The 13,466-nt window shown below is 42.8% G+C and overlaps 1 protein-coding gene across 3 annotated transcripts in view; it reads left to right on the forward strand.

The window, feature by feature from the left end:
* The first annotated feature begins 2,525 nt into the window (after positions 1-2,525).
* ILDR1 (immunoglobulin like domain containing receptor 1) overlaps positions 2,526-13,466 on the forward strand; it is a 39,587-nt gene continuing 28,646 nt past the window's right edge. The window contains exon 1 of one of the 3 annotated variants that reach the window (XM_031454856.2): positions 2,526-2,763. In XM_031454856.2, the coding sequence (XP_031310716.1) occupies positions 2,709-2,763 (55 nt within the window). In that variant the 5' untranslated portion in view covers positions 2,526-2,708. The remainder of the gene's footprint in view (positions 2,764-13,466) is intronic. The other 2 variants (XM_031454860.2, XM_031454854.2) reach the window with 2 other exon arrangements.

A 13,466-nucleotide genomic window follows, 5' to 3' on the forward strand; every position in this document is an offset into this window, starting at 1 on the left:
GAATGAGTAATTCCCAAGAGAAAAAAAGGAAATTCTAATTCTGCTGCACTTGGAATAACCTTTTGAAAAGTCATTTTTGTTGTTGTTCCTTTAGAAGTCTCCAGTATAGCCCTCTAGTTATGTTTGGTCTAGCCACCAGAATTTCCCAAAGAAAATTCCTTGGGACATCTGTCCTAAGATACGTATGAGGAAAATAGGTTTTGTGGTTGAATAATGCTGGGAAATACTCATGACATATTCGCTTAGAAATTCAAATGTATCGTAGTACCTTAAGGGTTTGCTGGATCTTGAAAAAATGCTCCATTTAGTTTAATCCAGCTTTTCTTGTATATATTTGATCAAAGAGTCCTTTATCCATATGCTAGTTATTAACATTCCAAGGAACTACTGTTCCATGGAATAAACATGGAGAAATGCTGCCTTCAATGAATATTAAAATGACCTTAATACCAAAGCAAGGGCTAAAGGAGGTAGGTGAGGGAAGATGAGGGCTCATAGTTTTTTAGACTGGGATTGGAAATTTGCCTAGAACCCCTGGACTTAAGTCAGAGGACATAATGACTCTGGGCGAACTAGGTGTGAGAGGTAACTGAAGGTTAAAGCGATGTAGTGTTTTTAAAAAGTCTGATTTTGCTGTGTTGTCTAAAAATGTCAATAAAATAAATTATCACATGCAAGCTTTGAGTTGCCACTGTCATTAGCCTCTGGACATGTTAACCAAGAAGCTAATAAATATAATAGATGAATAGTTAGGTTTTACTTTCTGGATGCATTTTTAAGTCATTAAATTATAGGATATATGTCTTGAATCCTCAGGCATTTGCTCTTTGAGCCAAGTGTGTGAACTTTATGATGAAAGAAAATGGTTGCAGGTATGGTGGAGCACTCTTGTCCATTTTGTCCCTCAAGTTTTGGGGAAATGTTTAAGTCTACATAAAGTTTTCTCACAGCTATGTATTGTTTACTTACAAAATCCTGTCATGTAGAAGTCACCTTCACTGTCATTGCCTAGTTATTGTAAAGAGGCACTAGGCCATTCAATGACTAACCAAAAATTCTGAACAATTAAAAAAAAATTTTAATTAAAAAAAAAAAGAAAATTTGCCTAGAAAATTCTCAAAGCCAGGAACCACAAATCTTGCAGGGTCACAAACACTCAGATACATACAATGTTCCTGGGAGCATGTGCAGGGTCTCTGGAAGGGGTCGGGGAGCACACCGCACTCACACTGTATCCTGCTACTGCTGTGGTGCAGGGACCCCACTGTGGAAGATTCAAAAGCTCCTAAACATATGATGCCATGTGTCTTCCACCCTGCACTTCCTGATCTTACTTCCTACTCTTTAGAAGAAAAGAGGCTACAAGAAAAACATTTAAAGTGGAGAAGCTCTACTGGAGAAACAGAGGCCACGCCCAGGAGTGGAGGGGGAAAGGGGGAGCTGAAGAGAAGAGACAGACTGGTTTGAGACCTCCAGTCAGATTCAGGACAAGGATACTTCCCTGGGCAGAGGTGAGATGAGAGGCACCACTAACTAGCACCAGGCGAAGAGGACCCTTCAAGGCAGAGCTGGGCAGGAGATACACTTATGAGAAATAATATTGACTTCTAAGGTCAGTGACCAGAATGGGAGCTTTCTGAGGACAGAAACCATGTTTAATGCATCTTTATAATTATTTTCTTCAGGAAAAAGGTGGTGGCTGGAAGGAAGGGGAATTGTGTCTGTTACAGAACAGGGAGCACAATGAGAAATCCCTGATAGGGAGAGGTGCATAAAATGGCTTGCTGTGTATTTTCATTGGCCAGTTTACATGTGACTTTCCAAATTAATGTCATTGGTTGGCTGCCTGAAGGCAAGTGAGCCTTCCTTCTCTGTTTTGCTTTACCCCTCCCTGTGGGTTCCTACCAAGGAAGGAGAGACTAGGATTACATCTTAGGTGGCCCGGTGCAAAGAGACCTAGAATCTTTGACCTTGAGGGGCTGCTGAGCTACATGCAGGATGGCAAATAATAAAAAGGAATAGACCAAAGTTAATAATGCCTAACTATGGATTTTTTTCTTATTTCCCTAAATTTATATTTTTCTAACTTTTCTATAAGAAGTATCTGGTTTTTTCTTTATAATTACGGAAAGTTAAGTCTATTGCTCTAGTTCATATCCTACATATCTAGTTCATATCCTCAGAAAACCTGAACAATCATCATGTGTAAATTTCCTATTAGTGTGCTTTTCTTGGGAAAAAAAGCTTTTTCCAAGCATGTATAATTGCCTGGGAACTAAGGCAGGAAATACTCCCTAGAAAGTTATAGCCACGTTTTTCTACGAGGAGAGTTGGGGGAGAACTTTGCTTGGGGTGAGATTTCCTGAGAACTGCTGGGTTAAATGGTTACGGGCAGTTTCGGCGAGGAGAATCACCTGGCAGCCTGCAAGGGGGCGGTGGCAGATAGGAAAGGTGGCCGCGGCCCGGGCCCAGGGGCGGAGCAGGAAACGGCGGCGCGCGGAGCGGGAGGCGGAGCGGCGGGCAGCGCCCCAGGTGGGAATGAGCCGGGCGGTACCTGCCCGCGGGCCGGTCCTCCCGCCGCGCTGCCCGGAGCGCGAGGAAAGCCGAGGGAGTCCTCGGGGAAGTGGTGCGTCCTGGGCCGGCCGCTGATGAAAGAAGACACAGTGTCCCCGGCGCCCCTGAGCTGAAAGGGGGCGCAGAGGGGCGGCATGGGCCCCGAGCTGCCCACACCTTGGCTGCTGCTCTTCACCTGGCTCCCAGCAGGTGAGCCGGGGGAAAATGGGTCCCGCCTCGGGCCGAAGGAGACAGGAAGCCATTGTTGCCTGGCCTTGCGGAGCTGGCCACAGGCAGGACGGCGGAGGCCTGGGCTGCGCTCTAGTGCCTCTTGGCTCGGGTGCCAGGAGGTCCGGGGACCGGATCGAGTTTCCGCCTGTGGGAACCTGTTGTTTTCCTCTCGTTAGCCCAGCCCCTTCTGAAACAGGTGCAAGAAAGAAACCCAGAACCTCTGGGCTTCTCATCCTGCAGTCTTTAGGCACTTCTTTGTCCCTGAAGCGGAATCCGTAGCGGCGGAAACATCACTCTTAAAATTCCTAATTACTTTTTCCTTTCATCTGATACTTGCTCTAGGTTTTAGATATGGTGAGAACCATACTGGCCCAGGAATGCACTTATTTCACTCCTGAGAGGTATATGTCTCCTCAGTATATGATGGAATGTTCCGTATGATTCACAATCCATTTTACAGGATCACAGCAGGAGGCTCTTTGCTAAACAGGTTCGGTGTCACTTTTCGGCCTTGTATCCACTCACTTCTCGAACTTTCCCCCTTGCTTATTATCTCACCATCAGGTGCCCATCCACCCACCCTTTCCTTCATGCGCTTAACCTCCAGGCCAGTCCCCTGTCTGCTTTGGAAGCTTGGTTTTGTGCATCTCAGTGTATCACTGAGAAAAATGGCAGGAGACTGTATGTGCATGGGTGAAACTAGATAGGAAGGACTAGCTGAGGGACAGAAGGTCTTTCATGCCGTTTCAGTTAGGATGTAGGTGTGACCTTGCAAATCAGAGTGTATGAGTTCTCTTGCAAGGTCTGCCGTTTTATTTCATTTTACCTTTTTGCCTTCCCTCTTTTAGGAATAGCTGCTCTCACCTCTAAGTCGTCTGTGGGAGATCAGCTCAGTCTGCTCACAGACCAGCTTCGGTCTTGTATTTTTCTGTGGGAAAAGAAGTAATAGGAAGGCACAGGTAGAATTCCATTTTTACAAGCTTGATAGGCATGAAAATAGCTCAGGTGTAACCAAATCTCACTCAGACAAGATGCCACAATAACTTAAGCTTAAGGCTGAGAATAAAAGGGAGGGAGTGTTGCAAAAGGCTAGGAAAACTAGAAAAATTGGTATCCCCAAGGTCCTCTGGATTACCACATTTCCTGTAGGATGTAGATCCTATAAATTATCTGAAGCTGACAAGTCTGGGTGTCAGACACCTATGGTACACAAGGAAATGGACTAAAACTCACCTTAACTGAAGTGCCCCCAAATTCCACCAGAGCAGTCAGCAGCTTAGACTGTGAAAGCAAATTCATAAAAATCCCACAGCTTTGCACAGTCTTCTCTCCTATGCCTCACGTGTTTAGCTCCAGCTCCACAGTAGCTAGGCATTTCTGAAGCTGCTTGAACTGACTTTTCAGGAAAATAGAAGTCTACTCCCACCTCTGCCTTGGGCACCGCATCCTCAGAATTAGGACTTCGTAGCCAACAGTCATCTACATCAAAAGAATAAGAAAAGAAGCCTTATAGACAAAAATCCCATTAGGGTGTAAACCCCAATCCTTAAATCACTGGCATGATATTTTAAAAGCTGTTCCAAGATTATACTGTATAGCACAGGGAAATATATACAAGATCTTATGGTAGCTCACAGAGAAAAAAAATGTGACAATGAATATATATATGTTCATGTATAATTGAAAAATTGTGCTCTACACTGGAATTTGACACAACATTATAAAATGATTATAAATCAATAAAAAACGTTAAAAAAAGTTTCCAAACCAAAACTACATTTGCATTTGAATAGGTGGTATATTAAATGCATGCTCCAGATAGTAGAATAAAAATTACAATCCAGAAATAAAATAAAATAAAATAAAAGCTGTTCTATTTTTATGAAGAATATTGAACACTGAACATTTTTCAAATATAGTGATTATAACCAACGGGTATATTCTTACAGTAAGCAAATTGCTAAATGGACAGAGACTTCAAAAAGTAGAGCTCCAGGTGTTCATGAACCAGCCATGCAGTGTGAGTAGCCAGGATGTTGAGGGGGTCAAATAATACAGACTGCTGGGTTTGCCTGGCATTTGTTAAATGGAAGCTTACCTGCATGACACATTTTAGAACCAGAGAATGCTGAACACACAAAAGTCCTAAGTCCAGTAAGAAATACAGTTTATATTGTGACATGTGCACACATATATAAGATTTATAAATTAGGAACAAAGGGTACACATACACACAGTGACTATGTTGGATAAAAGAGTAACAAATTCACATCAAATATTATTTTAATAAAATTTCAATCCATAGAAAACCATCCCCAAATTAATATTATTAAATAGAAAAATCCGGTAAGTTGATTTTTTTCAAGATCTGCTGCAAACTTTAGATAGGAACTTTGGAAAACCCAACACTAGAATGTGTTCATTTTGGCCCATCATCTTGTCCTTTTCTGTTTCTAAAGAAGAGTCAACCCCACCCTCTGATTAGCACCCAAGTTTCTGCAATTGCAAAGTGTGGGCCAGTAGTGAAATGATGTCAGAGGTGAGTACTGGCTGGTTAGTGTGGCTTGGGGCCTCTCATGGAGACTCTGGGGTCAGGAGGTCCTGTGAAGTTACATAGTCTGTATGTTTGGAGCAGTGGAGAGATTAGTTGTCAGAGGGTTTTGTGTGTGTGTAATTCTCCAAACTTCATTCCTTTAAAAAGAAAAAAAATTTATCACACAAGTGATACTTGCTCCTTAAAACAAAACATTAAGATAAGGCTAAAGTAAGTTCCTGTAGCCCTTTGCATTATTGGCTAATAACTCTGGTTACCTTCATCCAACCTCAAAGTTTATTCCTGGAATGAAAGTTTATGTTTCCCCCCAAATTCTAAAAGGTTGTGTGTCATTTTGTGCTTTTGGGGATTTTAAAAAATATCTTAGAGTGATGTTAACTTATAGATCCACACAGCTATCAACCTGTATTATCATTCTTTGGGAAATCAGACAGCTCTCTCTTAAGGGACAAGAATTTTTGGAGAGCATCTAGATCAGTAGCTCTCCCTTAGTGGTGAGGGTGAAGGTTGGGATCATACTGACAACTTAATGACATCTTGGTCCTTGATATAGTAGATAGTAAAGTGGAGCTTCTCAGGGGGAGGGGGAGGTCAAGGGTGGAGGACGGAGGACTGTCCACTCAGTGCCTCCCTTGCCCCTACAAGGCTCCCTGAAATACCTCCCAGAATCCCAGTGCTCTGCCAACACAAGGAGGAATCACTCCCATTCCCTATTTCCACCTCCCAGCCAGTTTTACAGATAAAGAAATCTGTGTCCAGGGAAGTCAGGTGTCTCAGATTGTCACGGTGGAGTTGGTTTGAGAGCTGGGACTAGAACCCTGGCATCTTCACTCTTAGTTCACTGCTCATTCACCTGTTTCATACCTAGAGCAGGTTTGTTTTGTCTAATCGAATCCTGGTAGAAATAGAAGTTGACTACCTCCTGGATGTCTAACTAGATGTTAATTATTAAACACCTTGCCCCAACAACAATGCAGTGGGGTGAGATGCTGGGTTGTTACTGCTGTACTGTCTGCCTAGGTTCCTTTCAGCCTAATACTTTATTTCGTTCTTTGAAGTCCTTAGGGGAGAAATAAGATTGTGTGTTTAAGAATTGGGAGGACTCTAATCATGTCTCATCTTTCTCTAGTCCTCATTTCTGCATCTTCTAATCTCCAGATCTTAGGGTAAGGTGGGGTCAGAGGAAAGCATTCAACACTTCCTTCATTTCTGAAACCAGTTACTCACTGTGTTCTGTTGCTTAAGCCCAGCATCTTAACCATCTCCTTGCCTCTAGGCCTGATGCCTCTCTGTCTAGTTCCAACCATCCTCTACCTAGATGATAGGTTAACCTACCTGAATTAATCTTTCCCACCTTCACTTTAATCCTCCAAGAACTCCTACTAGATCCTCATAGTTTACAAGAGTGGACTAAAGCTCTTTGTTTGTTTCAAGGCTCCCTCATTCTGGCCTCACGAACTTGGGCACCCTGGTGTCTGCTGCTCTGGGCATGCTTTTGTACCCCTTCTCCCTCCAACACACACCCTTCTTCCTTGCCTTTTGTCTGGCTGTACCACAAGTAGTTAACTTGAACCGCTTATTTTCCTTACTTTCAGAGAACTTAAAATTTGTTCTAAGCAGTTTAGACTGTCTCGTATGAATTTATTTGTTCTTTTATTCAGCAAATGTTTAATGCACACCATGTGCCAGGTGTGCTGTCAAATGAAAGTGGACATGGCCTTGGTCCCCATGGTGCTTACGATCTAAAGGAAATACAGGCAAATATAGAGATACAACTATGACAGGGACCATGAGGAAGAGATATAAGGTAGCCCAGGAACATGTAATAGGTGGGGTTTTGCTCATTTGGAAGGCCCTCCCTGGAGTAATGATGCTGGAGTTGAGAGCTGAGGAATGATCGTCCCAAACTAAAGGAACAGCATGTGCAAGTTTGCTGGATGGGAGCTCAGTGATAGGAGAGGTGGCAAGAATGTCAGCATGACTGAGAGGAGGAAGTCAACTGGCGTGCATGTGGTGGAAATGAGGCTGGGGTGGGTAGGACCAGGTCTGCATGGCTTCATGGTAGGAAGCTTTGTATTTATCCTAAGAATAACAGACAGCTTTTGGAGATTTTTCAGGAGAATGAGTTGGGAGACTGACAGCAGCAGGTGGAATCCACATGGAGGAAAACCAGAGTTTGCGCTGGTACAAGTTAAGCTGATGCACTCTCCAGACTAGAAGTGATGGTAGCTTGTGCCTGGGCAATGGTGATGATGGAGAGAGAGAGAGGATTCCAGAAATACTTAGGAGATAAATAAATCCAGTTTGATAATAGATTGTATATGGAGAGTGAGGGAGAAAGATGTCCAGGACACCTCCTAGTTTTCAGGCCTGCCCACCCACCAAGATGGGAAGTGTGGGAGAGGGCCAGGTTTGGATAGGATGAGAAGAGCTTAGAGCCTGATTTAGAATTGGAAACAACCAAGAAGAGCTGTGAGGAGGATTTGGACCCATGTATCTATCTTGTCCTTTATTGTACATTAGTAGGATTTGCTCTTCAAAGCTCTGGCAGTTTCTGAGCAGTCCTCTGAAGCTTAGCCATGACCACAAGTACTTGCTGATGGGTTTACTTGTTGACTATTGACTTTCTCTCCAAGAGTGCAGGGACCTTGTCTCTCTCATTAGCTACTTCACCGCCATCCTCTGGAACAGTGCCTGGATCATAGCAGGTATTCAATAAATGAGTGAATAAGTGACCGCTGAAGGTCCAGAGCACATAGAAATTTGTCACTCTGGTGAGACTTAAATTTGCATATGCTCTGAGATTAGCATGTGGGGACACAGATGAGTCACTGACCTGAGCGACTAACTTTGGGAAACCCCAAGCATCTGCCTCTCAGCCAGGTCTTGTTGTCCTCTACCTCTTATAACCAAAGGATATCAAATTCAAACCACCTAAGGGGCTATTTTTTTCACCTAGTAGTTTATCAAAATTTTTTAAAGATTGATATTTTCCCCTGTTGGAAAGATTGTGGTGAAACATGGGAGTGTCACGCAGTGTTCACAGGAATATAACTTCCTTTTCTGTATTATCTATTAAAATAGAAAAGCCTTATCGCATTTGGCCCAGCAATCTCACTTTGAGAAATACATCCTCCTGGAATAAAAGCACGCGTGTGAAGAGATACTTCATATAATATAAAAGTATTCATTTCAATAAGTTATTTCAACATTGTAGTAGTGAAAAATCAGAAACAGGCTAAATGCCCATCATTAGGAAAATGAGAAAATTATGGTTCATCCATGTAGTCACTTCATGCAACCACTAAAAAAGAAATTAAATTTATATATACTGATATAGAATAGAGTGGTATCTTATTAACTTGAAAAAAAACAAAGTTGCAAGTCAATGTACTTAATATGATTAATTAAAAAAAACAGCATAGGAAAAGATGTGGACGACAGACACCAAGTTATCAAGAGTGGTGCCTCTGGACAGTGGAATTCATGGTGAGCCAGGAAGAACTTTTTACTTTATTCTCTTCTCTATTGTCTTAAGTTTCTTATTATTTAGTTTATATTTACAAATTTTAAAAAGGAAAAAAGAGGTTTCTATACAGAGTGGTATAAAATAAATTTGTGAATGTCCCTTAAATTTGTGAATATCCCTTAAAGGGTTAAACCTCCACCATTAGAAAACTTATCCAGAAGGCAGGTGGTGCACTGGAAGCTGTGGGCTTTGGAATTTTAGAGGTGTAAGCGTAAGTCTAGTTTTGCTATTTACTAGTCTAGTTTTGCTATTTACTAGCCGTGTGCCTTCAAACCAGGTACTTAATCTCCCTGAGGATTTTCCTCATCTATGAAATTGAGATAAAAATAAGGCTGATCTCAAGGGTTTCTTGCAAAGGTTAGTGAGATACTGTGTAAAAAGCACCCAGTACCCTGCCTACCAGCATCTAAGTGCTCAGTAGTTACCAGTTTCCTCACCACGGTCACCATAGGCTTCTCCCACCCCAAGCCTAGTGCTGTTGAGTAGCACAGTCAGATCTGTGTTTAACATGTCACATGGAGATGTAATTCCTCCCCGCCACCACCCCCACCTGCTTCTCTTTGTCCCCTTTTCTCTGCTCCTAATTTTCTCTACCCCTTACTTCATATATGCACATTGGCAGGCCCTTTTCCCCTTGATTCTTCTGTTTGCACTGTTATCAAAGGAAATGTAACAAGCACTGATGGTAAATATACTTGGGGAGATAACTTGCCCTGACATAAACTCTGATAGGATTAAACCTGTGTACTTTTTGTTAACCAGCTTAGTGGAGCAGAGGTGCCTGGGTCCCTGAAAACCGGGAATCAGCACCTTCCATCAGAGGCAGCATTAGGCCACTGCCCCTCGCCAGGAAAGGCCTTGCTCTCCCTCCCTGACTGCCACTCCCTTCCAAGCAAGGCCCTTCATGTGGTAAGGAGTGGAAATGCCATCCGGTCCCCTGAAAACGGTTCTTAGTTTAAAAAAGAAAAGAAGTTTTGTACCTATATACCTACGCTGTATGGATAATATGTTCTAGAAACTAAAACATCTTGTCCACACTGATGCTACACAGGGAAGGCAGGCTGAATAAATAAATGTACGAAGACAGGTATCTATTTGGGAACACATGGCGCTTAGTCGTAAATATACTCTTCTTTCGTTGGTATATTTTCCTTCCACTTTAACGCAGAATGGTAGTCCCCACCCTGCACAGCAGTGAAGTCTTGGAAAGTACCTCATGGCGGGAAACAGAGAATCCCCTTCCCTTTCCCTCCTTCCCGTGAGCTTTGATACCTCATCTGAAGTCACTTTTCCACCCTTAAATGACAGATCTCCCTTCCTCTTTCAAAGAGGGGACAATCTGAATGGGTTTGCCAGGTAAGACACAGTTTTAAAAGCTTTTAATGCACTAATTCATTTTGCAAAGAGAAGACAGTAATGATAGCTTAACATTTGTAACATTTTAATTCTTTCAAAATGCTTTTACATGCTGTTCTCAGTTGACCTCAATTTCTCAAAGTATGATACAAATAATCGCTGATGTTCATTGAGTATCTATTATGTGCCAGGCTGTTTGCTGAATGCTGGACATATTTATCTGATTTAATACTCACTATTACCCCATCAGGCATATATTATCATGCCAGTCTTGCCTATAAAGAAACAACTGTAGTTTGGAAATAACTTGTCAGGTTTTTTAGCCAGCGGGGGAGTGGAGGCTGGAAGTGGAGAATCTCAACTCAGAAAGTCAGTCTCCAGAACTTAAAATTTTTGAGAGAAAATGATAGACACAACTAGCAAATTAGATGGCGATGAATTTGGGAGAAGGAGATGCCATAGGATGAAAGGCATTTAAGAACAAAAAGAAAATTTAAGAATTTGAAAACACGTAGTATGAGGTTTAAAAGAGCAAAGATGCAACCAGGACATCTATAAACAGAACACTTCTCTTTTTGAATCTATTCATATTTTCAGCCCACCTTCTGCTGCCCTTAATCTCTTCTTGAAAACTTTACCTGCTAAGTAGTGTGTGTAACCAGTTTGGTTAGTTGCACAGAGAAATTAGAAGCTAAAGGAAAAGAAAGATGGGAAGTTTTTGCCTTTGACATGAGCTGTCTTACTACTTCCTTTCCCTTCCTCCCAATCTGGAAAGTCCTCCTGCTTTTTGGGAGTCTGGTGCTTGACTTCTACTTGGAAGGTCAAGCTTGCCTGCTTGGGCAACCTCTGGTTCCAGCCAAGTTCCCTTCTCTGACTCCCAACAAACCCACACTACATCCCTGCAAATATTCCACCTCTATACGAGTAATGTTGACAAGAGTCTTTTGAATAGACTGCTATTTGTGTTGAATTACCGTTCAGTTATAAAGGACATCTAGTTTATTAATCAAAGTATCAGAGTGACTGCTGCCCATTGTATATTAATTATTGCTCCTATGGCCTGGCCCCATGCTATGATTATTTGCAAGTTAATGAATCCCAAACATCTTCCTTTATTTAAAGAATAGACAGGGAGAGTGACAAGAGCCTACTCAGGGGCAGAATCCTGACTTTGACCCCCTTAGAAAATAAATGACCATAGACAAGCCACTTAATCTTTTCCAACCTCAGATTTGCTATGTATTCAATGGCACCATTTTCTCCTCCCAGGGATCATATCTAGTGAGTCAAAGAAAATATATGGAAGTGCTCTGTGAATCTAGGATTTTGTTTAGACCACAAATCTGTGTTTTTCTCTCTATTCCAATCCATACGTGTTACTGAACAAAATAAGCTAGTGTTGACAATACCATCCTATTCTTTGCCAAATCTTACCTGTAGCTGCTTCTACTATTCAATTAAAGCTGTGTTGGGTGAATGCGCCAATGTCTATTTCAGGTCAGTTGTAGAAAAAGGGCAAAGGGTGGTGAGGATGGAGAAGCAAAAATAAAAAATCAATTATGAAATAATCCACGTTAGGCTTGAGATGCCAGTCATTGGCTCTTGCATTCAGACTGGACTGATTCCCAGGAACTCTATAGCTGGGAGAGAGAGCAGCTATTTTACCCCAATCTCCTCAATGCTTATTTTCAAAATGATGTTCTTTTTCTATTCACAGCTAAATAAGGAAGTCATCCATCTTCCAAAAAACACCACTTCACCTTCTCCTTCCTTCTTTCTTCCTCTGCTTCCTCCTCGTCCTCCTTCTTCTTCCCCTCCTCCTCCCCTTTAGTGATTATCCATTAACTAGAAATAGACGCTGAAGTGCAATTTACGCTCCACCCCATCTCCCCACTCACCACCACCAGCTCACTTTATCCCCTGTCTCCCATAAAGTCAGAGGCACCAGCGAGGTTGGTTCCCTCCAGATTCCCCAAGGAACTGCACCTTCCTCATAAGGACCTTGGCTCACTCTTTTCTTCCATCCTGAAGCAATGAATTTCTCTGCCCTCTCCCTAGTTTTCACGTGGAATCTTAATCCTACCTGGGTTGTAGGGCCTAGTTTAAAATCTCTTCCCTCTGTGACATCTTCTCCACCCACAGGTCTCCCCCACACTTCTGCAGGCCCACCCACTAGCACGGCTGTCCCTGGCACACCCTCTTTACAGCCCAGCCCTGGAAATGGCTCAGGTCATTCCTGGGCTCCAGAGCCTGCCCTGAGCAGCACCCTGCTTTCTCTCTGTGGCCATGAGAAAAGTGGGTGCTGGGACCCACTTTCACAAACCGCCACAAACCACAGTGGACTGACTTTTGAGGGCTGTGTCCAAGAAGCGAGGCAGGACCCAGAACCGTGTGGCTCTGACCACTGAGCCAGGCTCACACAGCTGCTCTGTAAGGGCGTGACTCTATCTGTTTTGTTTGTGGAAGTAACTCGGTCAAAATGAAGGCAGCTCCACCTGAGAATATTGGAGAGAATCCCAGCTTGAACCCCTTTCTCCTTGGCCCTCATAGTAAGGGAAAAAAGGAAGGAGACATGCACTGACACTAATGCGGCAGCATACATGCCAGCACCAGCACCATGGAGGTAGACATCTCATTGCATTGTTGCCAGGATCTAATGCGGTTAGTACTATTATAATCTTCATTCGTAGCTGAGGGAAACACAAGCTTAGAGAGAATAAATAACTTGTCCAATGTCCAAGTAAGTAGTAAAGTTTGATTTGAACCCAGTTGTGGGTTCAAATTTGAACCCAAAGCCTGGGTTTATTTTAGCTAGTCTACACCAGTGGTTCTCAAAGTACACCACCCAGAGCAGTAGTGTCAGCATCTCCTGGGAATTTGTTATAAACGTAAGTTCTTGGATCCCACCCAAGTCCCACTGCTTTTGAAATCCCTGCTGACAGTGATCTGGGCTGGCACGAGTCCTCCTGGCGGTGCACGCTCAAGTTTGAGTCCTACTGTTCTACACTAAACCTCCTAAGAGAAGACCCCCATGACAGCCTAGAATTGGTATTGACATAGGAATGTTCAAAGATGCTGGTTACGTGTGGACCTCTGACCATGCCAGAGTCACACCTGACATTTCTGTGCCACCTGGTTCCTTGTCAGCACGGAGCTGGAGCTTTAAGTGTGTCTGTAGATTTGGTGGGGAAGGGTGGGAAGTTTTTAAAAAGTGAAAAGAAAAAATTTTAATTCCTTCAAGTC

Source organism: Camelus dromedarius, chromosome 2, assembly GCF_036321535.1.
Source record: "Camelus dromedarius isolate mCamDro1 chromosome 2, mCamDro1.pat, whole genome shotgun sequence".
NCBI classification, from domain to species: Eukaryota; Metazoa; Chordata; class Mammalia; order Artiodactyla; family Camelidae; genus Camelus; species Camelus dromedarius.